General features: G+C 38.9%; 1 protein-coding gene across 10 annotated transcripts in view; it reads left to right on the top strand.

The window, feature by feature from the left end:
* LOC311588645 (contactin-4) overlaps positions 1-26,556 on the top strand; it is a 980,815-nt gene that overhangs the window by 748,016 nt on the left and 206,243 nt on the right. For all 10 annotated transcript variants that reach the window (XM_084766525.1, XM_084766531.1, XM_084766522.1 and 7 more), the window contains one exon: positions 16,337-16,534. In XM_084766525.1, the coding sequence (XP_084622651.1) occupies positions 16,337-16,534 (198 nt within the window). The remainder of the gene's footprint in view (positions 1-16,336; positions 16,535-26,556) is intronic.

The following is a 26,556-nucleotide window of genomic DNA, read 5'->3' as shown; positions in this document are numbered from 1 at the left end:
TGAAAGGCTGTGTGTTAGTGTCTTGTGTGGGAGCTGGTTATTACTGCTTGGAACCTTGCTCAGCTAGTCATATTGCTGTTTAGAGCTTTTAAAAAGGTAAATAATTATAGCTTAATTGACATTTCCACATTTAACCAAATCATTCATCATTTCTAAGTATCCCTTTTAGTTCCACGCTGAATAATTCTCTTTCTCCTCAGAAATTACTAAGCTTAAAGTAACAAGAGAGATTTTGATGCTACCGCAGCAAACCCCTTATGTTCCTATGCATTATGCTTAATGTAACCTTTCTTGGGGTACATCTTTCACTTCTGACAATGTGAGTGGCAAATGTGTTCTGCTATTTAGTATTTATCAGATCATCTGATCCTCTGAAATCCCAAACATCTCCTGAGTATCAGTTGTATTCTGACAGCTCTTCCCAGTTGCTATGTCATAGCCCTTCCATAGAAGGCTGGATATATCAGTCATTGTATTCACTTCAGGCCACAACGTCGCTAGTGGGCGTGGCTGAAGATTTCAGTTGCAATTGATTATGGCCTAAGGCAAAATGTGTGCCTTCTCTCAAAAGACATCTTTTTTAACCCAAGATCTCATCCTATTGGCTCTTTGGGAACTCACCTCTCTTTCCTATATCTGTTTCATCTGTCTCTTACTTCACCCATTTCCAAATAAGAGTAGAGGTAACAAATGATATTGTGGTTATAAGTGCCTTTAAGGCACCAAGGCAGTAAAAGATTCCTTTCCTAGCAGGTATAAAGCCCTGGGTTCCAACCCCAGCTCTTAAGACAAAAAAATCTTAAGAAAATATAAAGAATTGATAGGCTGTGGATTTTTGATATACTTGTAATAAGTAATCTTATTTAGGGGGACCTCAATCATGAGAAGCAGTATGGGGTTCTCTTTGCATGGAAATATCTTAGGCTAGAACTTGCTGGCACCTTTGAGTAGCTACAATCCGGCCATGTCACTGGTGCCATCTAGTAACTCAAGAGGGATCATCATTATGTGCCATTTAACCTAGTTATGGTATGTAAGCTGGCTCAGCCTCTCCTTATGCTTCAGTTTTACATTTACTGATTATCGGTGACTTTTTTTTTTTTTTTTTTTTTTTTTTTTGGTTTTTGATACAAAGTTTCTCTGTATAGCCTTGGTTATCCTGAACTTTCTTTGTAGACCAGGCTGGTCTTGAACTTACAGCAATCTGCCAGCCTCTGCCTCCCCAAGTGCTGGGATTAAAGGCTCGGACATCATTCAGATAGTTACAGAAGCAACTGGCATGTTAGGAAAAACAAAAAGGAAATGAAAGAAAAAGAGGAGGAGAAAAGACGGAGAAGGCAAGAAGCAAAGTGGGTGCATGAAGAGTTCTTTGAAGGGGAAAGACTTTAGGCATCAAGACTTAAAACTTACAGCTCTTGATATTATAGAATTTCTGCCTTCCTCTGATCCCAGTGATTTCAACGTTCTATCTACTATTTAATGAAAGTGCTATACCCTGCCATTTACAAGGACATTCTCCTAAGCACATTTGATCTGGAGTTCAGTAGTGATGTCATTGCTCTGGAAAGTTCTGACATTCAGTCTAGTTCATGTCTGCTCTTGTTTACTGAGCATCACGGATCAGGAGAAATGGCAGAAAGACATGTGTTTCCTTCCATGTGTGTATATTGCTGCACTTAATACTGAAGTCTACTAGATGAAAAAGCAGTAAACTACCTAGCCATTCAAATGGATGGGGGTGCTGCAGAGATGGATGTACCAAGCAAGGACCATGCATGGTGAGGACCTAGACCCTCTGCTCAGATGTAGTAGATAGGCAGCTCAGTCTCCTTGTGGGTCCCATAATATGGGGAGTTGGGACTACTACTGACTTGGACTCCAGTCCCCACACATTGATCTCTTCCTCCTGGTGGGGCAGCCTTGCCAGGCCACAGAGGAAGAGGATACAGGCAGTCCAGATGAGACTTGATAGGCTGAGGTCAGATGTTAGGGGAGGAGAGCTCCCCTTTCCTGAGGACTAGGGGTGGAAGGAAGGGAGGGAGGGAGGGAGGGAGGGAGGGAGGCAGGGAATATGAGGGAGGGATGATGGGACAGGGAGATGAAGAGGGAGGGGCCTATAATCAGGATGTAAAGTGAACAAATTTTAAAAATTTTAAATTTTAAAAATTTAATATGTGAAATATTATGTTAGTTGCTTTTAGGCAAACGTAGAAAAGTGACAGCCAATTTTTCATGAAGATATATCAATTTTTGCATCAGAAAATGGCTCTTTGCAAAAGGGAGTGTCTGTAATCAGCCAAAGTTTAGAGTCATCTAAGACGCAAACCTCTGGGCATGTTTGTGAGTGACTTTCTAGACTGAGGTGAAAAGATCCATTTTAACTGTGGGCAGTCCTGGACTGAATAAAAGAGAGAGCCAAACACTGACGTTCATTACCTCTGCCTCTTGGGAGTGGAAGCCTTGTGACCACCTGCTTCGTGCACATGCCATCGTGATCAGTCCACGATGACCCCTCAGGCTGTGAACTGAAACATTTCCTCCCTTACCTTGTTTTTGTCAGTTTTTGGTTTTTTGTTTTTGTTTTTGTTTTTGTTTTTGTTTTTGTTTTGTTGTTGTTGTTGTTACAGTAACAAGAAGAAGTAAATAATACAAACAGACAAATAATGCGGAATGATAGGGTAGTGAAGGAAATGAAAAGTTTTATGAATTCAGACCACTAGACTTGGGGGCTCCTAGCAGCCACTCTTCCCAAAGCTGAGGGAACCTGGGTGGATCTTAGAGAAACTCCCTAGAGAGACTCCCATAGATAGTGAGATGCTCTGAATTGTTGAGCCAAAAGAGGTTAATCAGCTGATTTCTTCTGTTTTCAACCACCAGATGAAGAATGTGATATTGTTTCTGAGCTTGACATTGACCTTTGATAGGCATTTATATAAGAGTAGGTCGTTTCCATGGTATCTGAAGTATTTATGCTTGACTATCAAAAGGCATCATGCTTCAGGAGACTCCTCCTTGTAAACACCGGCTATCTTCATGCTTAAAGATGCTCATGTACTGAACTTCAGCAGCGTGTTGAGCTCTCTATAAGACAGGAGGCTATCTTGAATTTCTTAAAATACCAAGTTTTCAACAAATAGCTGAAAATAGCAGTCTTTATCTCCCACGAGCACTATTAAAACTCTGTCAGCTTGATGGGACAAGGCCACATGGAGCAGACTGGACCACTTCCCCACCTTCGATTAGCACTTCTTGACCTATTATTCCTTTTTATGCCTTTATACCACTGCATTCTGTCACACCTCCTGAAATCCCCGCCTCGTGGCCCTGTAGTAATTTCCTGACCTCTGTGGGTGTTCCAGATGAAACACAAACATCTGAAGATTCAAAGCTAACATCCACAAATGAGAGAAAACATGCAGGGTTTGTCTTTCCGAGCCTGGGTTACCTCACTCAGAATGCCTGTCTCTATCTACAGCCATTTACCTGTACATTTCACTTCTTAAGCATCTGAATAATATCCCATTGTGTAAATGCACCACATACTCACTAGCAGTTCACCACCTGATGACCTTCTGGGCTGTTTCCACTTTCTGACTGCTGTGATTAGACCAGCAAGAACTGCAGATGAGCAGGTACCGATAGGGGAAGACAGTGACTCCTTTGACTCTATACCCCAAGGTAGTATATATGGATCCTGTAGTAGGTCTATTTTAATCTCTTTGAGAAATCCCCACAGCTATTTTCATAGTGTCTGTACATGTTCACACCCACAATAGCATTTGTATTTTTTTTCCAACCTCGGCCATTTCTTCATCCAATCGTTCTGGGGTTTACTTGGGCTTAAGGACCACTTCGAGTAACAGACACTAAGCTTCTCCATGTAGCTGCTCCTCAGAACTGTTATCTAATGCTGTGTTCACATTACGAGGATAGTCCGCTATGTAGATAGCTATTGTACTTTTACTATTTTAAAACCATTAGAAATCATAGAAGACACAGACACTGTCAAAATGCATGTCCTTTCATGTCTAGACTCTACTAAGTAGCTGAACCAAGCAAACACTAAGGACACTTTCCTGTTTCACACACACACACACACACACACACACACACACACACACACACATTTTGTTTTGTTTATGCAGAGCATTCTGGCTAAAGATCAATAAACATTTCTTATACTTTCTCCACAGATGCGTTTGTAAAAGCAAAAGAGAGTCATAACCTACCCTGGGAGTCTAGGAGTACATTGCAAGGCAATCAGCTCTAAGTATAAGACGTAGCTGAAGCTTTTCCATTTGTCTTTACAGTGAATGTGAATCTCATATTTCATTCCATCAGATACCCATATCAGTGTGTTAAATTACTTTCAAGTTAAATTCCTTACTTAAAGCTGCCCCCCCACCTCAGGAAAAATGCTCAATTTTCCCTGTAAAATGTGACAAGAAAATAAGTAATATATAAAATTGGAGAAATTTTAAGCCATATCCAGAGCAATATTCAAGGACTCTTGTGCATTAGAAAGTGGCACTTTTGGCATCTGCCCTCCCACACCCCCATTGCCACATCTCAGTGAGTAAGTCACATGTACTAAAAATATCATGGGAAAAAAGCAGAAGCCCCTTAGTCAGAGGCTTAATTTTAGAAATGCTGCCACGAGGTTGGGTGAGATTTAGCACTAATCTAATCTCTGCCTTGCCACCTCATTCCTCCACAGTCACTGCTGGTTAAATGGCCTTTATCCAAAATGCCTGGGACCAGAAGTATTTTAGATTCTTTGACATTTTTGACTATTTGTACATTTATGTAATGAAATATCAGGGTAAGACACTAATTCTCAATATAAAAATTCATTTATAACTAACATCTATATATCCGTATGGCCCAAAGGTAACTTTATACAATACATAAATAATTTTGTGCATGAAGCAATGTTTTGTGTGGAATTTTTTATTAGTGGCATCCGGACTGTGGCAATGAAGCCTAGACCAGTTCATATTTGGGTTCTTCCAATGAGTGATATATGTTGTGAAGATGATAAACCATTTGGGATTTTTGTACCAACACAATTTGCTTGGAGTTAATTGACTATAGCACTGTACTGAGAACAATTTAGAATCTGTGTCTGGCAAAACCAAAGATAGCAGTCAGCCATGGGTATATGGGTAGCAGCTTACAGTCCGAGTGACAGGTGTACGCCATACCTTCCCTGTTCTAACACTGGTAAATAAGGATATCAGTCTCCAGACACTAAACTGTCCTCTCTGATGCATAGAACATTCTGTACCAAAATCTCTATTGCACAGAGCATTCATAATAAGATGTCCTGTCAGTAATAGTCAGAGTTTCATTGACCTTTGCTTTAAAGGGTTATCAGTGTCATTACAGGACTTAAGTACCCATAAATCTATCTTTAATTAATAAAGGCGCAATGTTGATCCTCTTTCCATACCTCAATATTTCAGCTTCTCTCTGTATCCTCTTCAATACTCATGTTCTCTCAAATATTATTTATTGGAGCACAAAACACATACTATTTTACATTTACCTTTTAATGTCTTAGGATAGTTATAGGTCACCCAGATTGTACTTTTTCTTTTTTAACCCAGAGTGCTCTTTGGGGTTAGCTCACAAATCCCTCATACAACACACTCACTGGACTCTCTTAATAGCTGTATAGTACACGGTCATTGGAGCTAATTTGCCCTTAGTGTTTCTGACCCAGTTCTCTTTTTCTTGGAGGGAGAGTTAGGAATGTCTTTGTTTTTAGGAAACTTGTGATTTACAACATTTCCTTTTGCCAAAATTCAGAAAATGGTAAGCAACTTAACACCTAATTTAAAAGGCATTTTGTTAGAAAGAAGGGAAAAATATGATCACCAGAATCTCAAACATTTATATCTCTGTGTCTGGTGACCTTTGAATGTCTTGGGTGAGGTAAACAAATACTCCTTTTAATAACTTGGTCTTCAGGTGAAAAGTAGGAATAGGACATACTTAGCATCTGGTAAGCACTAAAGCTTGCACTCAGTCCATGTCTGTAGAGAGCCAACCCAGGGATGGTCCCGCTGTGGCTATGCCCCTATTCAGGAAAACTACTAACCAACCGCAACTCATCTCCCTCAGACCCTCCAAGCCTTGGCCAGCACTGCTGTCCTTTAGTGTGCCCAGAGTACAACTTTTATCAAACCAGGGACCCAATGGAGATATTGGCATTGGCTGTTTCATTTGCAAGTCTCAAACCTATTTCCATAATATCATGTCCTCGTTCAAATTCCGCCTCACAGACACTATACACCCTGATGTTAAAACTCTCTTGACTATTAAATCTAGTGGATTTTCTATAAAACATAACCCAGATTCATTCAAGTGAGCAACTGTGGGTGTAGTGGGGAGTGGATGCACGTGGATATGTGTACATTTGTATCTACTGAAACCAAAAGAGAACATCAAATCTGCTGGAGGTGGAGTTACCCACAGTTGTGAGCCATGCTGGGAACTGAATTTGGGTCCTCCGAAGGGCAGGAAGCATTCCTAACTGTTGAGGCACCTGTCCCAGTCCATTGGTACAATTTTTGGATTCTGCCTATACAGTATTTAGGGAGGTTCTTGTCTCACTTTATTTCTTTGACAAATGGGCTGTAAGATGTGTTGACGTTTACTTAGAAATTATGGACCTTTAATGCTGGGAGAAAAAGAGGGATCATCCCATTCTACTCCCTCGATGTCCAGATCAGGAAAAGGGATCCCTTCTAACTCCAGAATAAAATAACAACAACATACATCTTCCTAACAAAGCCTACTCTCATACTCTGATTCCACTCTACATCCCTGTCCTTGCTGGGTACCAAATGTCCCATCCTGTACCCTTCATGAATTTCTTTAGGATTCATTTTCTATATCTATAAAATGGAAGAGGTTGAAATACAATTTTTTCATATTTAAAAACTGAACTTCAAGAAAGGCATCTTTTAAAATATGACACATTTGTCACTGTTGGAATAGAAGTCAATGCAATAGGCATATCATTCTGCAAAGAAAGTAGAGTCAGGAAAAGTTAAAATGGCCTGCCAGGAGAACACAGTCACATGTGTTGCTCTGCTCAGTGAATGCCTGCTTCTTGCTGATCAAGATTAGTTTAGTTTCTTAAAAAAACAAAACAAAACAAAAAAACCAGAGCATTCTCCACTCTTGGTCCACAGATATAAATAAAAGAGTTATTCAGATAATAAAGACTTGATCTAATTTCCAGTCAGTTTGTATGCTCCAAATCATAAACTCATTGCTAGATCCTTCTGCCTTAATTAGTACCACATTATAACTAGCCTCACTCAGTCTTTTCCATTGAGCATCAGAAGTTCCACAATCCATTTGATACATTCCATTCCAGATATCTGTTTACTCAGTTGTTACAAATTGCCAATGGGACAGAAACTGTCTGTCACTTCCAGAGCAATTAGTGAGTGAAAACTTATCAAAAGAAATCTGTCAAGTCTGAGTAAGTATAAATATTGCATGGAAGTCCCCAAGGAAATCAAACTGAGTGGGATCTGTTTTTTGTGTGTGTGTGTGTGTGTGTGTGTGTGTGTGTGTGTGTGTGTGTGCGCTTTTCTTCTCATTGCAGCACATGTTAGTTTTGTTTTGTTTTCTTGGCTTTACTTTTTTTTTTAAAGTGTTGATAACATTTTATATAACCCAATGGATTAATGTTTTGCTCTGGTGAAAATAGGTTTTGGTTCTTCAGGGAAATTTGTATTGTCTGTTGAAAGGTTTAACAATGGTGTTCTTTATTTTAAAATGCCAAGGGTGTCTGTTGTCCTGGCAGAGTGCTGAAATGGGAACATTGCCAGAAGCATGAGGTCATTTTCTGCCTAGCCATCTTTGGATGTCCCACCCTGACCTTTTCTAGGCCTCGGTATTTTCATATCTTCTAAGTCTAGAAATGCAGCATGATCTGTTGGTGCTATTTAGCTTTACTACTTTTTCTGCCTGTTTTGATATTGTTCTGTTATTGGATTATATTCCTTCCAGTCCTCCTGATGGCCCTGAACCTATATACAAACACAAACACAATATTTCAGGTAGTGATATTTGCTTTGAAGAAAACTAAGTTAATTTATCAGTTGGAGATGTCCTGTTGAGGGCTGAGAATTCAGTCAAACACTGTTATTTTACCTGTTCTCCAGCTGAGACTTTTCTCCTTGTCTTCAGGATGAGGAAGTTACAAAAGGACAGGTTTTGAATTAATGGTTTCAGGGTCCTTCGCACCAGATATTTGATACTTTTTTATTTTAAATTAAATTTTTGTTCTCTTACAAGGAAATGGGTTTTGCTGTAACAGAGCAGCTTTACACATAATATAATCATGCTTCATTATTTTCCCCACTGTGTACCCTCCTCTGCTTCCTCCTTGCTATTTTCTCTATACCTGTACATGTTCTGCTTCTAATATATATTATATGTTTTTTTAAATTTCTCATATGCACTCCTTTCTCCTCTCATGTCTTCTTCCTTCTTTCTCATAGTCTCTTCCTATTTTCATCCAACACAAACACATGATCATGCATGCATGTACATATCAGGGGGGAGGAAGAGAGAGAGAGAGAGACAGAGAGAGAGAGAGAGAGAGAGAGAGAGAGAGAGAGAGACAGAGAGACAGAGAGAGAGAGAGAGAGAGGAGAGAGACAGAGAGACAGAGAGACAGAGAGACAGAGAGAGAGAGAGACAGAGAGAGACAGAGACAGAGAGAGAGACAGAGAGAGCGATATTGAAGTCTAGGTTCCATAAGCATCTGAAAGTAAAATATTTGTCTTTCCAATTCTGTATCCTTTCTTGTTTTCCTATAAATATCATAATTTTCTTTGAAATTCTTTTTGGCACCTCAGGTTTAGTCTCTTTTCAAGCGTGAAAAGTAGTTATGGCATCATATTCTTATTACAACTTGACAAGATTATTATAACTTACTGTTTCATCATTTTTCGCTCCCATTATTCACCATCATTTCTTCCTCAGCACTCATTTACCCTTTATTCAATTTGAATATAAATTCTTCTCCTCAGTATGATTTACATCTTCCCAATTAGATAAAGTTCATGGCAATTGTGGAGTCAAGTGATATTCCAGAGTTTGTCCCTGTAATAAGCTAGGAAGGATACAATGATGAGCTAAAACAGGTGGGGTGTTCTCATGATCCCATCTACTCAGGATTCTGAGGCAGAAGGAACACAAGTTCAAGTCCTACATGGGCAACTTCGTCAAGCCTTGTCTCCAGATCAGAAGTAAAAAGAGGTTGGGAATATTGATCTAGTATACAGTGCTTACACTATCTGATTTGTTCACCATCGGTCATGCGCGACAACTGGAACAAGTGTTTTTGCTAAAAAACAACAACAACAACAACAACAACAACAAAACTTAATCCCTAGATGCTGTAGTGATTGGCGAGGCACTTTGAGATTATACTGCAAGCTAGTGATATGCGAAAGTATGACTTGGAATGTTGATTGTTTGCCTCTGTGCTACGCCACAGTCCTTGAGAAAAGCGGCTGGAAAGAGATTGACTTTGGTTTATAGCTCCAGGGTGTAGCCCACCACAGCAGGGAAAGGACACTGGTAGGAGCTTACAGCAGCTTGTCAGTTACATGGACTATGGAATCAGAAAGCAAAGGAGACAAAGGTTTGTGCTCGGCAACATTTTTCTCCCTTTTACTCAGTCCAAGACCTCAGGCAAAGGGATGGCACCGCCCACATTGAGGGTTTGCCTTCCCACCTTAACTAACCTACTCTAGGTAATCCCTCGCAACTGTGCACCCAGGTTTGCCTTCCCCAGTGAATCTAGACCTAGTCAAGTTGGGAATATTAACCATCACAAGTCCAACCTGACATTCAAACATACCACGTTTAAACCATCATCTTCTACCTACTGTTTCCATAGGCTTATGGCCACCCCATAATTCCAAATGCATAAAATGCGTTCAGTCCTGCTTCACAAGTCCCCATAGTCTTTCAAAATTCCAATGTGTTGTAAATCCAAATTCCAAGTCTCGTATGAAATTTAATACCATCTCCTACTTCATCACAAAATAATAAATAGTTACATCCGATATAAAGTAGCAAAAAATAAACATTCCGATTCCAGCAGGGAGGAATAGGGACGTAGTAAGGAAAGATAAAGCCAAAACAAACTGAGAGAGAAGAAAGATAGGGGCATCACTGGGACCTGCAGCCTTCTGGCCTAGCCTCAGGATCAAGGACAGACTGCATCAAAAAGAATAAAGTGAACAGAGAAGGACCATGACACCTGATTTCCTCCTCTGGTCTTTCTAAGTGTGCACACACTACATACATAGCAAACTTAGACACTGACAAACAGACAGAGGGGGAAAGGGAGAGGGAGGTGAGGGAGGGGGAAAAGAGGAAGAGAGAGAAGGGAAGGGGAGGGAGAGGAAGAGGGGAAAGAGGGAGAGAGAACTTAAAGAGGGGAGGATTTATTTTGGCCCACAGTTCCAGGATTTGCTACATCATGGCAGGAAAGTCATGGACGCAGGAGACTGAGGCAGCTGATTTTATTGACTCCACAGTAGGAAGCAAAGGGAGATTGAATGTTTGTGTTCAACTCAATTTCTCTTATATTATTCTGCTCAGGACCCCAGCCAATGGAATGGCACTGGCCACATTCAGGATTTGTCTACCCAATTCACCCAATCTAACCTAGATAATTCTTCACAAATATGCCCAGAGCTATGATTCTAGATAGACCGTGCCAAGTTGGCAATCAATATCAACAATGATACTTGGTTCAAATATGGTTATGATTTAATCCTGGGGAGTTGGTTTGTTTAGTGTTTTGTAATGCTTAGGGTTACGCATTGACAAGATCAGCAGTCACTAGGGAGATGGGTCTACAAGCATGCTTGTGAGGGATTATTTTGATTATGTTAATTGAGTTGGGAATACCTGCCCAAAGTAGGTGGCAGCATTTTTTTCCTGGTATACAATCCTGAATTTATTTAAAAACAAAAGTGAGCTAAGGTTCTTCTCTCTCTGTTTTCTGCTTGTGGATTCCATGTGACCTGCTGTTTCAGTTAGCGCTCCCCTAACTTGCCTGCCGTGGTAGACTGTACCCCTGACTTGTCTGCCGTGTTAGACTGTACCCCTCCCTGACTTGCCTGCCATGTTAGACTGAACCCCTGACTTGCCTGCCATGTTAGACTGTACCCCTAACTTGCCTGCCATTTTAGATTGTACCCCTGACTTGCCTGCCTTGTTAGACTGTACCCCTGACTTGTCTTCCATGTTAGACTGCACCCTTGAACATGAATGGAACTAAATCTTGAGTTCCTTGCCAGCATATTTAATCACAAAACAGGAAAATAAGATAAAACTAAAAATGCTCTATCTGCTATGTAGATTTTATTTTTGTTCATCTATTTTTAATTAAATTCATCTTAATGACTATAAAACAAATATTATATAAACTAATAGAATAAAGTAATGCTTCAACAGATATGCACTATTTAAACTTTAAGTCAGGTTGACATTATCTCTCCAAAAGTTATTATTTTTTGTGACAAATACTTCTAAAATATTTTCTTCTAGGAAGTACAGTACATTACTGTTACTTTCTGCTGTTTCTTATTATTTTGTTTAATGTTAGATGATATAGTATATATAGTATACACATCATAGTATATATATTTTATATATATATATATATGCATGTATGTATGTATGCTCAATTTTTTTAATTGAAGTCCTTGCATTAGTTCAGGTTTTCCAAGTTGAGCTTTGTATGTTTAGAAAAACAATATGTGTACACAATTCTGTAGAAACATCTCTCTCTCTCTTTCTCTCTTTCTCTTTCTCTTTCTCTCTCACTGTGTGTGTATGTGTGTGTGTGAGAGAAAGAGAGAGAGAGAGAGAGAGAGAGAGAGAGAGAGAGAGAGAGAGAGGAGAGAGAGAGAGGGGAGAGAGGGGGGAAGGGGATGGTCATTGCATAATGAAATCCAAATACTTTGGAATGACTAAATACTCTCTAGAATATTTCAAGGTCTTTTGCTTATTGTCCTAGTTTGTTTTCTATTAGTCTAATAAAGACAATGATAAACAGAAACTTGGGGAATAAAAGATATATTTTTTTTTCACATATCCCATTCACAGTCTAAAAAATGGCAGGACCCCAAGGCAAGAACCTGGAGACAGGAACTGACAGAGAGGCCATGGTGGAACATAGCTCACTGTCCTGCTCATACAGATTTTCTTATAGCCTGTTTCCCAGTATCCAGAGGTGGCCCCACCCACAGAAACTAGGACCTCCTATATTTATCATCAGCCAAGAAAGTGCCCAGTGACAAATTTAATGTAGGCCATTGCTCAAATGAAATTCCCTCTTCCCAGATGACTCCAGCTGATATCAAGTTGACAAAGTATAACCAGCACACTTATCAAAATGTCCAGGAAAAAAATAAACTCTTGCCAAGTGACTTGATCATGTGACATTTTGAATTTAAGGTTGAGTGTGGAACAAGAGGGCTCTACTCAAGGACCAAAATGTAGGAGATGCTGCGGTGTGCACTTAGAGTTGGTTATGTCTCCCATAAAATCACCAAAGCACTTAAGTCACAAACACAGCAAAACTGAAAGAAACTAACTTATTCACAAATACACCAGATAGCATGTTAGCAGAATAAATTTTCTTTTTTGAGACAGGGATTCATGTATCTCAGACTAGCCTTGAACATATGTTGTTGTAGATACCCTTGAATTTTCTGATTATTTTTTCACTCATGAATTCTGAGATTACAGATGTGCATGACTATAACTAGCGTATGAGGTACTGGAAGCTAAACTTAGGTCCTCCTTCATGCTAGGCAAGCTATCAAGCAACTGAGCTATACCTCTAGCTCCATCAAATCTACTTGTAAAGGGAGAATGGGGAATGTGAAGGTACCCAAGAAGCAGAATGGTTAAGAGGAAATATAAAGACAAGTATGTCTGAAAAAAGGCCTTGTGAAACCCATTCATTTGTATGCTGTAATGAATGAGCAAAATGAAGCATTTTTTTAAATTATTAAGCTAGTGACAGAAATGATAATAACGGAAACCTCTACAACACTGCAGACATTTCAATGATTTCTGCATCAACTGACTATTAGTACATATTCCTATATGCTATTGGTACATATACCTATATACCAGTTTAATTATTAACATTTTATTAAGAAGTAGAGAGTGAGAGAGTATAAGTGGCTTCTCGTACGTAACACAGATTTCAGCTTTGCTGCGTTTCCTCCAGTTACCAAATACCAGATGCCTTTTTTTCTAATTGCTGCCTTCTGGTTGCTAAATTTCTTCCTCAGAGTTGGGAGACCTTCACAGTCACTAGCCACCTCAAGAATTTGAAAAAAAATATCTCAAGGGAAAATTTATACTTTTGTATATTTGATTTCAACTCTCTTTGGGAAAGTGAGAAATGATTAATTTTGTGCTTGTAAATTGCCTTGCAGTATCTACGTTGTGACTTTGGAGGTAGTAATTTATATCCAAATTTTTCTTATAGCTTCCTAGAGGATACATGGTGTTCTCGTTGTCCATATGAGAGCACAGGGACACTGAAAGATGGCAGGGTTTGCTATAAATGGAATTATGAAGTTGAATACAGAGTACTTTGTCTGTCTTTCTGATTTTATACATCTTTTCTTACTGGAAGGTGTCCCTGCTATATTATGTTTCCTTGTGACCTCTTATCTGGTCTTTTTCTATATTAAACTTTATGTACTTTTGTTGTTATTGTTGTTCTTTTGGTTTGTTTGTTTGTTTTTTGTTTTGTTTGGGGAAATAACCAACTTACTGTGCGTTGTATGACTTTTCTTTTCAAATTTTTAAACTTTTTTTTTCTTCTTTTTTTAATGTTTATGGAGTGTTTTACTTGCATATATGTTGGTGCAACAGGTGTATTCCTGGTACCTAAGGGTGCCAGAAGAAGGCATCAGATCGTCTGTAACTGAGGTTTCAGATGGTTGTGAGCTGTCATGCGGGTACTGGGAATTGAACTGGGGTCCTCTGGAAAATCAAGTACTCTTAAATGTTGATCTATTTCTCCATCCTTATGTAACTTTTCTTGGGAATGTAAACAAACATCTACTTATCCCAGATAAGTCACCAATAACAAACCAAAGAAACTATGCCCCCATAATCTAGACTAGAAAATCATATAAAGCCTACCTCACATGAGTGACAACCAAGAAATCTGTATCCACAGAGCTCGCTCGTCCTATCACGTGAGGTTGGAGTCACTTTTTCCTGATATAGTCTTCCTACTTCCATAACTCTGCAGAAAGGTTTTATGGATTTATTAAGTTTCAGGAACTTCCTGAGACTTAGATGTTTGTTTCCTTCTTGTTCCTTATAAGCTTCCTTTACTTTCTGAGTCTTAAAAATGCTTTTTTTACAAAATAGAATATTTCATATCAGAAGAAATTGTTCCATGACCTTGGGGAAAAAAACTTGTTTACTTATGCTCAGTATCCTCTCACTATCAGCGTGGGTTACCTCTAATTACATGCACACGCAGAGAGTGATTAGCTTTTCACATAGAAACATAATTATAGCTCTCTGAAATAATACATGTGGAAATGCTGTAATTCTGGGATAAAGGGAGAGTAATTTACATGACCCTTCTTTTGTATGTCAACAATGGAATATTAAGGCAAACCATGTTTCTTATTACTTATTCAGTGGTTGAGGTCAATTATGGTTGGGATTCACTGAAGGATTAAACAGCAAAGATGCCTTCTACAGTAATTAGAGTTCTCTTTATAAAGCTCAAGTGGCCTTTCTGCCACTTACGAAGGACCATTCATGCATTTAGAATTTAAGTAGGCTCATATCAAAGAATGACATGGAATAACTCAGCCAACTGTTTCTACAACCAGAGGCTCGCTGTGTGACTTGTTTTTTCCTTTACCCCAACAAAGTGATTTTTAAAGATAAAAGTAATATAAAACAATCAGGGCCAGTAGCCAGTTTATCATGTCCCAGGTTTGGATACAGCTGTAGTTCACACTTCATAAAGAAGAAGGATGAACTGCCTGGAGTTGAAGTTGGTGTCTTTGGATCATGATGGGTCACTGTAGCCCATCAGATAAATTCATAGTCATTTGGGGCTCTTTTAATTTTTTTTTTTTGCCATATACAAACATTTATTGAATACTGCAATTGTTCACTAGCTTTCTATGCATTTTTTGCTTTGTTTTCCCAGTTACATCATTGGGCTCTTTGAATTTGAAAACATGGGTTTATATGTTCATTCACAAAATGAAAGGAAGAGCTGTCCAAAGCATATTTCCAGATAGGACTGCTCCATACAATTGCCCCACTGCACTCTGGGATGAGTACAACTATTTACAAGCTTGCTTCTCTAACCACTATTGTTCCACATACACTTTTGTTTTGTTTTTTGAAACAGGGTTTCTCTGTGTAGCCTTAACTGTCCTGGACTAGCTTTTGTAGACCAGGCTGGCCTCGAACCCACAGAGATCCACCTGCCTTTGTCTCCTGAGTGCTGAAATTAAAGGCGTGCACCACCACGCCTGCTCACATACACTTTCTTATGGCTATGCCTTTTAACAACTGTATTTTGAAGAACGTATCTTACATATGCAATAATTAAACCATCCGTGTGTGTTTGGCTAGAAATGACTACAATATGTAATTACTAGCTTATTAAATTTTTGGAGAAGTCATCCACTTTCTAAGTAAGGAGAGAAGAGAATTTCAGCTGAGAGTGGGAGAAATGGGGAAAAGAATGGAGTGAATCTTGGCAATCACTCTGTCTCTGGTTAAGGTTAAGAGGTTGAATTCATTGCTATGTTTTTCTGTGTCCAATCTTCATGAAAAGAGTGAAATGCATCAAATACCATAGAGTACTAGGTAAACCTGTAACCCAATCCACTATAGCGACCATTATTATATACAGAAAGTGGTCAAACATTGTGCAGGAGAGCATCTCACATTATTATGTCAAGGTTATACACTGGGTCTTTAACATTTGTATTCCTCTAGAACTTGCTACAAAGTGCTTGACAAGTGCATATTTCTTTGGCTTATAAAGGTTAGGCCTCTCTGGGTGAATGTCCAGCGTATTTCCAAGTCTTCTGGAAATAAAGCATTATTGACCTACAGTAGGAAACCTTGAGTGACTGTGATTACCTCCCATTTGTATCTTACAGGGTGAAGAGCAGCAGTCTAAGGTTCTAGCTTGACCATTTCTGTTCTAAATGCATCAAAGTTCCAGGGACAAAAACAATAATTGCAATGATGTTTCTTGTACTTGCAGAGTTGAGCTATGCTTGGATCTTCAATGAATACCCTTCCTATCAGGATAATCGCCGTTTCGTTTCTCAAGAGACTGGGAATCTGTATATTGCCAAAGTAGAAAAATCCGATGTTGGGAATTATACCTGTGTAGTTACCAACACTGTGACAAACCACAAGGTCTTGGGGCCACCCACACCGCTAATCCTGAGGAATGATGGTGAGTCGCCTAGCAGTGTTCTCAGTTTTATTTATGGAGATCATGGGTGGGGCATGGAAAGATACTGTATTATTGGCCCATAAGGCTTTTTTTTTAAAGTTTAATACATTCTTTATTTGGTTACCATTATTTTTTTCCAGTTGTACAAGAAATAAGCCCCTAAACCTATTTTGGAAAACTAATTAGAAATCTGATTATTAATCTCAATAGGGATGGAATGTGGACTTAGGTGAATATAAATAACAAAAGGATGTTAAATTGTATACACAGGCGAAATGAAGTGAAGGGTTAAACAATAAGGTCATTAAACAACTCTGTGTAATTGAGTATTCAGGGTCCAGAAAGTATTTTTAAATTATCCAAATAATACCTAGATTTACAATAGTGGAGGCATAGTTTCTACCACAAAAAAAAATTCAGAAATATGGATAGCTCATTTGAGACAAAAAATTTTAATTCCCCACCGTGTATGAGATTATTTTAGGAAAATATGTGAATTTTATGTAAATGTCTGGACAGAACACATTATGTCACCATGTGCTTTTAAAGACATTCTGGTTAGCATAACTTTAGTATATGAGTACCAAGACTCTTCCTACTGTAGATTCTTATATATGTCATTTCACTTCCCTGAAATCCTTTCTTAGCCCCAAATTCTGACTTAGTAAATGATATATGCACTGTGTCTTCCCGGTTCTTTAGAAATACCACATATTTTCCAGGAAGCCATCTCTCCCAAGTCTACCGCTCCTACCCATGCTGCACCAGGCAACTTCTCACTAAACACCAATAAAGTCCATTATTATATGCCCACCACCCCCATCACACATACACAGTTTACACATGGACTTCTTATCCTTCTGCACTTGCCAGTGAGTGTCGTTTAAGCTACCTGTACTGTCTTCCTTATTGCTGTCTAGTATAGAAGGCAGCAAATACGAGTGTTTGTTAAATATTCATCGGAAGAATGACAACAACGTGTATTTAAGCCCTTTAGGAAGAACCAAGGTGAAGATTTGAATATTTGTAGTTGACAGGTTTAGGCTTTTATTCTAAAAACAAAATCAATAACATGTGAAACGGAATGACAAGATTTTATCATACATGTAAAGAAATGATAGGTTAAGATATTAATAACAACAAACAAAAAAATTATTGGTCACTTATTATGCGCTAGGTTGCACATTTATCTCATTTAAAATTTAAGGAGTGTCTTCTTCCTCACTTGAGGAAACTGGGGCTCAGATGTGTTAAATAACAAATCCAAAACCACATAACTAAGATTCCAACACAGTACTCTGTCGGCTGACTCAAGGGCTTACATAGTCTTAACCTTTACCCGCTTTCTTTTCATCACCCTACACAAGCCCTTACGTGAAGTCATTTAAGAAAAAATACCCTTTATTTCCCAAATCTATTACTCTGTACAGTTCTTGTCTTGAAATGCTAAGGATTAAACTCAGGTCCTCGCACATGCTAGGCAAGGCCTCTGCCACTAAGCCACACATGTACCTAGCTTACTCTGTCTCTCTACATTACCAGTGGGTTTGAACTTGAAGTTTCCAAATCAGGGTTTTAACATCCAAATTAGCTCTTTAGAGATGGTCTACACCTTCTTACAATATAGACCACACCGGATATTTTTAATGAATAGTTTAGTTTTCAGATGCTTGACTTAGTCATACAATTAATATATTTGTTTAGCACTTGTTATGTCACAGTGATGTTTCTGTGTTCCAGTAGATAGAACAGAACCCTCTTTAGTGATTCATATATTCATATTGCTGGAGCTGGCCAGGTGGGGTTTGTTTTTTAGAAGAATACATAAAAATAACACATAAAAATGTGGTACACAGAATCATGCAGAGGAAGAAATTAGGAAAACTACACCCTTCACATTAGCCACAAGCAATATAAAATATTTAGGAGTTACTCTAACCAAGCAAGTGAAGGACTTGTTTGAAAAAAATTTCAAAGCTCTGAAGAAAGAGAGTGAGGATGACATGAGAAGATGGAATGATCTTCCTTGCTTGTGGATTGGGAGAATTAAGATGGTAAAAATGGCCATCCTACCAAAAGCAATTTACAGATTGAATGCAATCCCTATCAAAATACCTACACATTTTTTAAAGCCATTGAAAATTCAATTCTCAACTTTATATGTAAAAACAAAAAACCCAGAATAGCTAAAACAATCTTGTACAATAAAAGATCCTCCGGAAAATCTCCTTACCTGATCTCAAGCTGTACTATAAAGCAACAGTAATTAAAACAGCATGGTACTGGCACAGCAATAGGCTGGTTGATCAGTGGAATCGAATTGAAGACCCAGAAATAAACCCACACACATACAGTCACTTGATTTTTGACAAAAAAGCCAAATCTATTCAATGGGAAAAGGATAGCATCTTCAACTAATGGTGCTGGTCTAACTGGATGTCTACATGTAAAAAATGCAATTGGACCCATATTTGCCACCATGCACAAAACTCAAGTCCAAGTAAATCAGGGACCTCAATATAAAACCAGAGACACTAAATCGATTAGAAGAAAAAGTGGGGAAGAGCCTGGAACACATAGGCACAGGAGACAACTTCCTGAACAGAACAACAAAAGCCCAAGCCTTAAGGTCAACAATTAATAAATGGGACCTCATGAGGCTGAGAAGCTTCTGTAAGGCAGGAGACACTGTCAACAGAACAAAGCGACAGCCTACAGACTGGGAAAAGATCTTCACCAACTCTGTATCTGACAAAGGTCTAATATCCAAAATATATAAACAACTCAAGAAATTAACCACCAAACCAAATAACCCAATTGAGAAATGGGGCTCAGAACTAAACAAAGAATTCTCAACAGAGAAATATCAAATGCCTGAGAAACACTTAAAGAAATGCTCAACCTCCTTAGTCATCAGGGAAATGCAAATCAAAACAACTCTGAGATTCCATCTTACACCCATCAGAATGGCTAAGATCAAAAATTTAAGTGACACCACACGCTGGCAAGGATGTGGAGAAAGAGGAACACTCCTTCATTGCTGGTGGGAATGCAAACTTGTACAGCCACTTTGGAAATCTATCTGGTGCTATCTCAGAAAAATGGGAATAAGGCTTCCTCAAGACCCAGCTATTTCACTCCTTGGAATATACCCAGAAGATGCTCCAGTACACAAGAAAATTTGCTCAACCATGTTCATAGCAGCCTTATTCATAATAGTCAGATCATGGAAACAGCGCAAGTGCCCCTCAGTAGAAGAATGGATAAAGAAACTGTGGTACATATACACTATGGAATACTACTCAGCTATTAAAAACAAGGAATTCCAGAAATTTGTGGACAAATGGATTGAACTAGAAATCATAATAATGAGCGAGTTAACCCAGAAGCAGAAAGACTCAAATGGTATATATTCACTTATATCTGGACATTAGCCCAAGGGGCATGTCCCATAAATGTCTTCACTTACCAGGAAACTGGGACAGAGGGTAGAACATCCTATTGGGACTCTAGGTGAGAGAAGCATAGGAGAATGGGAAAATAGAAGGATCCAGAGGGTCCTAGAAACCTACAAGAACGTTATGACAGGCAGATCTGGACCCAGGGGTCCTGCTCAAGCTATGGCACCAGCCAAGGACAATACACACAGTAAACATCAAACCCCTACCCAGATCTACCCAATGGACAGGACATTCTTCACAGTTGAGTGGAGGGTGGGGTCTGACTTTCACATGAACTCTGGTGCCCCATATTTGACCATGTCCCCTGGATGGTGAGGCCTGGTGACACTCAGGGGAAGGATAGCAGGCTACCAAGAAGAGACCTGATACCCTATGAGCATATACAGGGGGAGGAGGTCCCCCTCATACACAGTCATAGGGGAAGAGAGTAAGGGGAAAATGGGAGGGAGGGAGAAATGGGAGGATACAGGGGATGGGATAACAATTGAGATGTAATATGAATAAATTAATAAAGTATATTTTTAAATGTAAAATAGAAGTGGATGTCTCCGGTAGAAAGGGTCGCCATTGAAATCCTCTCAGAAGAGCACATGGGGATATCGTTGAAATGATAAGAAATAAGTCCTGAGATGATTAGAGAAAGGAGTAGTCCAGGCTGAGCTGTCATCATGCCCCCAAGGCCTGAGGTACAGAGGAAACACCAAGAAAACGTTTACTTCTTCTCGGACTAAGAAGACAATTAGTGTGGTTCAAGCGTGGTAATCTAGGCAGAGAGTGGCCTGGAGTTTAAGGAGCACAAGCGAGTCATGGAGACCAGAGAGAAAAGACTACATTTTATTTCTAGACCGGTGGTCCTCAGCCTTCCTAATGCTCTGGCTCTTTAATACAGTTCCTCACGCTGTGCCGACCCCAACCGTACAATTATTTTGTTGCTACATTATAGCCATAACGTTGCTACAGTTCTGAATCATAGTGTAAATATATGATATGAACGATATCTAGTATAATTGGCTGCTTTCCAGAAAAGAAAAAAAAAAACTTCCAGGAAGTAGGCAGATAAAATGCACATCTGGTCAGAAGAGTGCCGGGAATGGTGGTAAGCTGGGCTAAGAAGAATAGCTGAGAGGGACAGAAGTGTATCTGAGGCATACTTTGCAAGCAAACATGCCAGACTGTAACAGCACACAGGATATGATGGAGGGCAGATGAGAAAATCATGAATGGAAAGTACCTTTCTGGCTCAGCAAATGAGACTCTATTAAAATTAAAAAACAAAACAAAAAACATGTGTTGAAATAATTGAAATGATTTAGCAAGGAGATTTACAAATGAAAAGTTGAGGATTCTAGTTTACATTTTACTCACAAAGTAAGATACGTGACTTTTCCCTTGACAAATAGACAGAATTACCTGTTTCCTAGTGTTTCGGTCAAGTTCTGTCATAATATTCATCTGATATACCTACATTTGTTACTAGCATTTTGATCCTCACTCTACTCAAGAGAAGACTTTACCACCTTCATCAGGACTCCATGCTGAACACTAGCGCCCTTGCTGCAACACAGCCAAGTTAAACTGCTCCCGTGGATTCTTGTTAAATTAGCATGGTGTATTGTAGTCATAAAACCAGTCATCAGTTTAGAAGTAGGCAAGATGGACTGGTGCTGTAGCTCAGCCCAGTTGACACACTCCCTGCCTCGCACACACAGAGCTCTAGGTTCAATAGAGTACCTCAGTGCTGCATGCACCTGGGCCTCGTGGCATACGCCTGAAATCCCAACACTTGGGGAGTGGAGGCAGGAGGATCCGGTGTGCAGGGTCATCCTCAGCTATTTAGTGAGTATAGATGCAGACTGGGCTACATGAGACCCAGTTTGAAAAATAATGTCAGGCAAAGTACCAGCCCTGCCAAAAGGCAAAAGTGCCACCTTTCCAGAAACAAAGATGAAGAAAGGATTTGCTCCGGTGGCATGTTGTACAAGATCAGTTTAGAACACAGACCTTTGGGGGGCTGGGGGGGGGCTCCCTAAACAAAATGTATGTGTGCCAAAATATCTAGCCAGGGGTATTACCCGATTTGGTGTATCAAGTCATGGATATAATAAAATATTGACTTGGATACAGCTGAAGACAAACATCACAGAAAGCTGCAGACACTTTGGAAGTGGGAAGCAAATTAAGAACACAGAAATCCCGGTGTCATCACATATACCTCAAGCTGGCAGCAACTTTGCCTTTTGCTTCCTTTTTCGATTTATTTCTGAAATGTATTGTCTAGCCCATCTCCGAAGAAATGACCAATGCTTTGTATCAGGATATTTTATCACAGAATTAACAGGCTAAACACCTCATTCTTCAGCAATTAATGCCCATTCATTTCTAATTTGCATGAGAGTTGCATGGCAAAAAAATTTATAATATCTTTCTCATTTAGACTGGAGTACATAAAATGGATATGAAGTTCAATTACTAAGCACAAAACAGGTTATTTAATTAGCTCCTGTCTGAAGGTGAGAGAAGAGGGGAGAAATAAATCAAAAGGAGATTGCAAAATTAAGATGACATCCTTAATGAAATCTATTCTGCAAGAGTAAAAAAAAAATCTAGGAAATTATCACTCTACAGGAGCTGTTATTTAGTGACTATGTTGAGCTGATATATGCAAGGGGTGTAGACTTGGAACAGTCATTTTGATCACTGAAGCACACTCAAAATTTCACACCCTTTTTCTGACTCAGAAATATAACAAGTACAGTTGTGGAAGTTCAGGCCTGAACTAAACTAATTGCCACAACTGGTACTTTACATCGCTGTGAACAGAAGTAGCTTAAATGACCAGTTTTCCTACCACTCAAGTCGTAGCTTTTGAGTGCCAGGAAGAAGACGGTTCTAGACTCACTGTTTCCGGTCTAAAATGTCACCAGAGAATCGTAAAACGTGAACTGTGAATCTTGGCTCGGGTGTTGGCAGGAATCAAGTGTGGTGTCCCGCATCCATGTCACTGCATTTGCCTTGTGCTCCTAGCTCTTTATCCCTTAGGTCTTTTGTATGGGCTCTTTCTTTAATCCCACACTGAACAAAATGCCTTCCTCTTGCTTCTCTCTTCCTAATTCAGTTTTTAGCAAGGAAATAAGCCAGGAAGACTGAGGAGTAGGTTCTCTGTGTAGAATCAAGACCCACCAGTGCCTGTCTATTTCACAGGGAAATTGCAATTTAACCCCATTGGCCTTTGTTTACTCATCAGTAAAGTTAGTGTAACAGTATTTACCTCAGAGAGATACTTTGTGTATTAAAAATGCATGCAGAGTGATTTGAGCAGTTATGAAATAAAAGTATGCATCAATAACTTTCCTAAAATATGCTTCAAAATTTTCATTTTAATAAGATTGCAATAATAAGCAGAAAAGATGTTGTTTGCAGAATACAAGTGGAATTATGTTTTCCAAAATGCTGATTAACAAGGTGTTTTCCTTTGGGTATAAATTTTTGATTTGGGGCCTGGAAAGATAGCTCAGCAGTAAAGAATCCATAAATCCATATTGCTCTTTCAGAGGACCTGCATTTGGATACTAGCACCCATACTGGGCAGCTCACAACCATCTCTAACTTAGTTCGTGGGGCCCTGACTGCCTTTCTGGCCTCTCTGTGTACCTGTGCACATGAGCATGTAACCACACACAGAATGACATAGACAGCATTTAAAGATACCAAATTTTACATCTCCAATTCGGAAGAAAAGGGATTTTTTGAAGAGCTGGGAAGTGAGGCAGGGCATCATTGGCTGGGCTTCTGGTCCCTGTCCATCTTGCTGTTTAACTGAGCTTTAGGAAGAACTATCCTGGGCTCTAGAGTCTCAGACCTACCTTTTCTCTCTTTTTTTAAATATGCATGCTTTTTAATTTTATATTTGGGATTCTTCCAAGTAACCAAAGCTTGTTCTCCAGTATTCTCCTCTAAAAATATATAAAATTGAAAATTGTTAGACAGATATGATAGAATTTTGTTTCAGTGTTCATAGTTATTTTTCTACACATTTTTAATTTACTGTGAAAAATAACACAAGTTATTATTTGGCAACACGTACCTATTGCTTAGGTATCTGGAAAGGGAAAGATTTTAATTAGGAAGAATGCATCTGAGTTATTACTAGAGGATAGTCCAGTGGTCTGCTGGTCAATATTAGCCCCAATGCTGGTCATTAATAACAGTGAGCTCAGCATATTATATACTTGCTGTACAGGTCTCAACAATTTGTCCCACATTTTTCATAAAAAGTAATAGATTAATGTAAAACACATGAAAGAGAAAAAAAATAGAACTTGGTAACCTGAATATGGCTACTTTCTTATGCTCAGTCATTACCCTCCACTCTCCACGCAAAAGCTCATGACAAAAGGAGTTAACCGGAAAAGGAAAGCAATTGGGAAATGAAGAAGTCTCTAAGGATGCTGATGTCACTCACATGAGGGCATAATTGAGCTTAATGAGCACTTGTCTACACTTGGTCTTCTATCTGTGTTCCTTGAGACCGCCTAGAGATATGCTTGCATATTGTTGTTTTGCTCACTAGAACCAAGATAATTGATGAACAAGATGATTTCATCCTGGTTCTGTTTAATGGGCCTATGTTTTACACACTGATTGTTAAATATTTTAAATTAATTTCCCCGATCAGAACTCTATATAGGAAAATACCAAGGAGTAAGGAGCAAAAAATTTATCCGTAGAAGTTTTACAAAATTCTTTTTCTCTGTTTAATCCTGTATTTATTTGTATCTTAGGAATATACATACATGTCTTTATGTGAAATTTACATTTTTGGATACATCATCATAACATTAAAATATTACAAGTGATTGTCGTCCAGCAGTAGATTTTTTTCTCATAGGTAACTGAACCCCAAAGTGTCAATCTAAAACCTGTGAGCCTATGAGCAACACTAAATGCATTTTGTAGGGTGTGTGTGTGTGTGTGTGTGTGTGTGTGTGTGTGTGTGTGTGTGTAAAATAATAATTGAAGGAGGAGGAGGAGGAGGAGGAAGAAGTAGGAAAAAGAGGGAGAAGAAGAAGAAGAAGAAGAAGAAGAAGAAGAAGAAGAAGAAGAAGAAGAAGAAGAAGAGAAGAAAGAAGAAATCGTGAATTTAAAAGGGAGTGGGTAGAACGGGAGGAGTTGAGGGAATAAGGGGAGGTGGAAATGGTGGAAATATACTACTTATGTATGAAATTCTTGGAAAAAACAACAATTTAATTTTTTAAGTACTGAAGGTGTACATTTATGTTCTCAAAGTATAAATGAAATTCCTAACCATGTTTTCCTAAGTCTTCACCTTTGCCCCAAAAGTGATAGAGCTCAGCTGTGAAAACATGGGCCAGGCTCCCTGTTGAAACATTTAATGTTCTTACCTTAAGTCATGCTTTAACCAAATGGAAGAAGGGTCAGATGGTGATGATCTCAGCATCTCCCTGATTCAGGAAAAACCCAAAGTGGACAACAATAAATGTTCTGCACATGTGTAGGACTAAAAAGCAGAAAGGAAAGGTGATGGAATGCGGAGTTCTGTTGCAGATCTACCTTCAGTTAGTAGGAGATAGTGGTCTCACTTCTCTGGTCCTTAGTTTTTGTCACTGTATGAATGAGCAGTATTTATTCATCTACATCTAAGATTCTTTCTTGCCATCTAGGTGATTCTAGGCACAGCTTTTCAGCTTACTTCAGGCTCAGAATTTGCAAAGATTAGGTTATATAAAACACTACCGATAAGACAAGTGTTGATCATTGGGTCAGATTTCTCCCAGATACAAATCTTAGCAAACTGCAAGGCCCAATCACTTTCAGGACACAGAGATAATGGTCTCCATCTCTATCAACATTAAAACTTGTAGTGCAACAAACCAACACAGCCCATCCCATAGTTACATATTTAAAACCAGCACAAATATTTAAAGCAAAAAAGAATGGGTTTTCTTGGAAATGTGTTGTTTCCATAACGCGTTCCCTCCTTTATTGTCTTGCTAACGGCTCACAGCAAGTGTCCCTAATGTTTCCCTAACTTGCATTAGAGCCTCATGGGGCCCTAGCAACCACTATTTGTCTTTATGAATAAGTCAGCTTCATTTATGGGTCACTTAATTAACCCAGGGGTCATAATTTTTAAAAAGACATTAGAGTGCAGTGTTGCTTTTAGTGTGTACTTGGCCTACTTAAGGTTTATTATTGATATACCAGCATTTAGTCAACAGGCTATCCCCTCCATTTAAATGTAATTTTGTATTATTTAAGGAATTCTCCCACAAAATTCTTTGCTTTATTTAAGTCTCACTTTTAATTGCAACTTTGGTGCAGCTTTGTCACAGTAATCATGTCTTGTTTTTAATTTTCTAACAACATCACAGTTGAGGATCTGTGGGCGTAAAACATGTTTGATGAGAACATCTAAATGACTAAAGGATGTGAGACATTTTTTCTAAGCTGCCTTTGCTAATCTGATTTAATAGAGTCTTAATGGCTGCGGATATTCTGAAGGTTTGACAAGCTTAGGAACTTGGCAGTCAGCTTTAGATC

The sequence above is a fragment of the Acomys minous genome (assembly GCF_964271855.1).
Source record: "Acomys minous genome assembly, chromosome: 17".
NCBI lineage: Eukaryota > Metazoa > Chordata > Mammalia > Rodentia > Muridae > Acomys > Acomys minous.
Note: the sequence above shows the minus strand (reverse complement) of the source record. Positions and strands in the feature narration are given on the sequence as shown.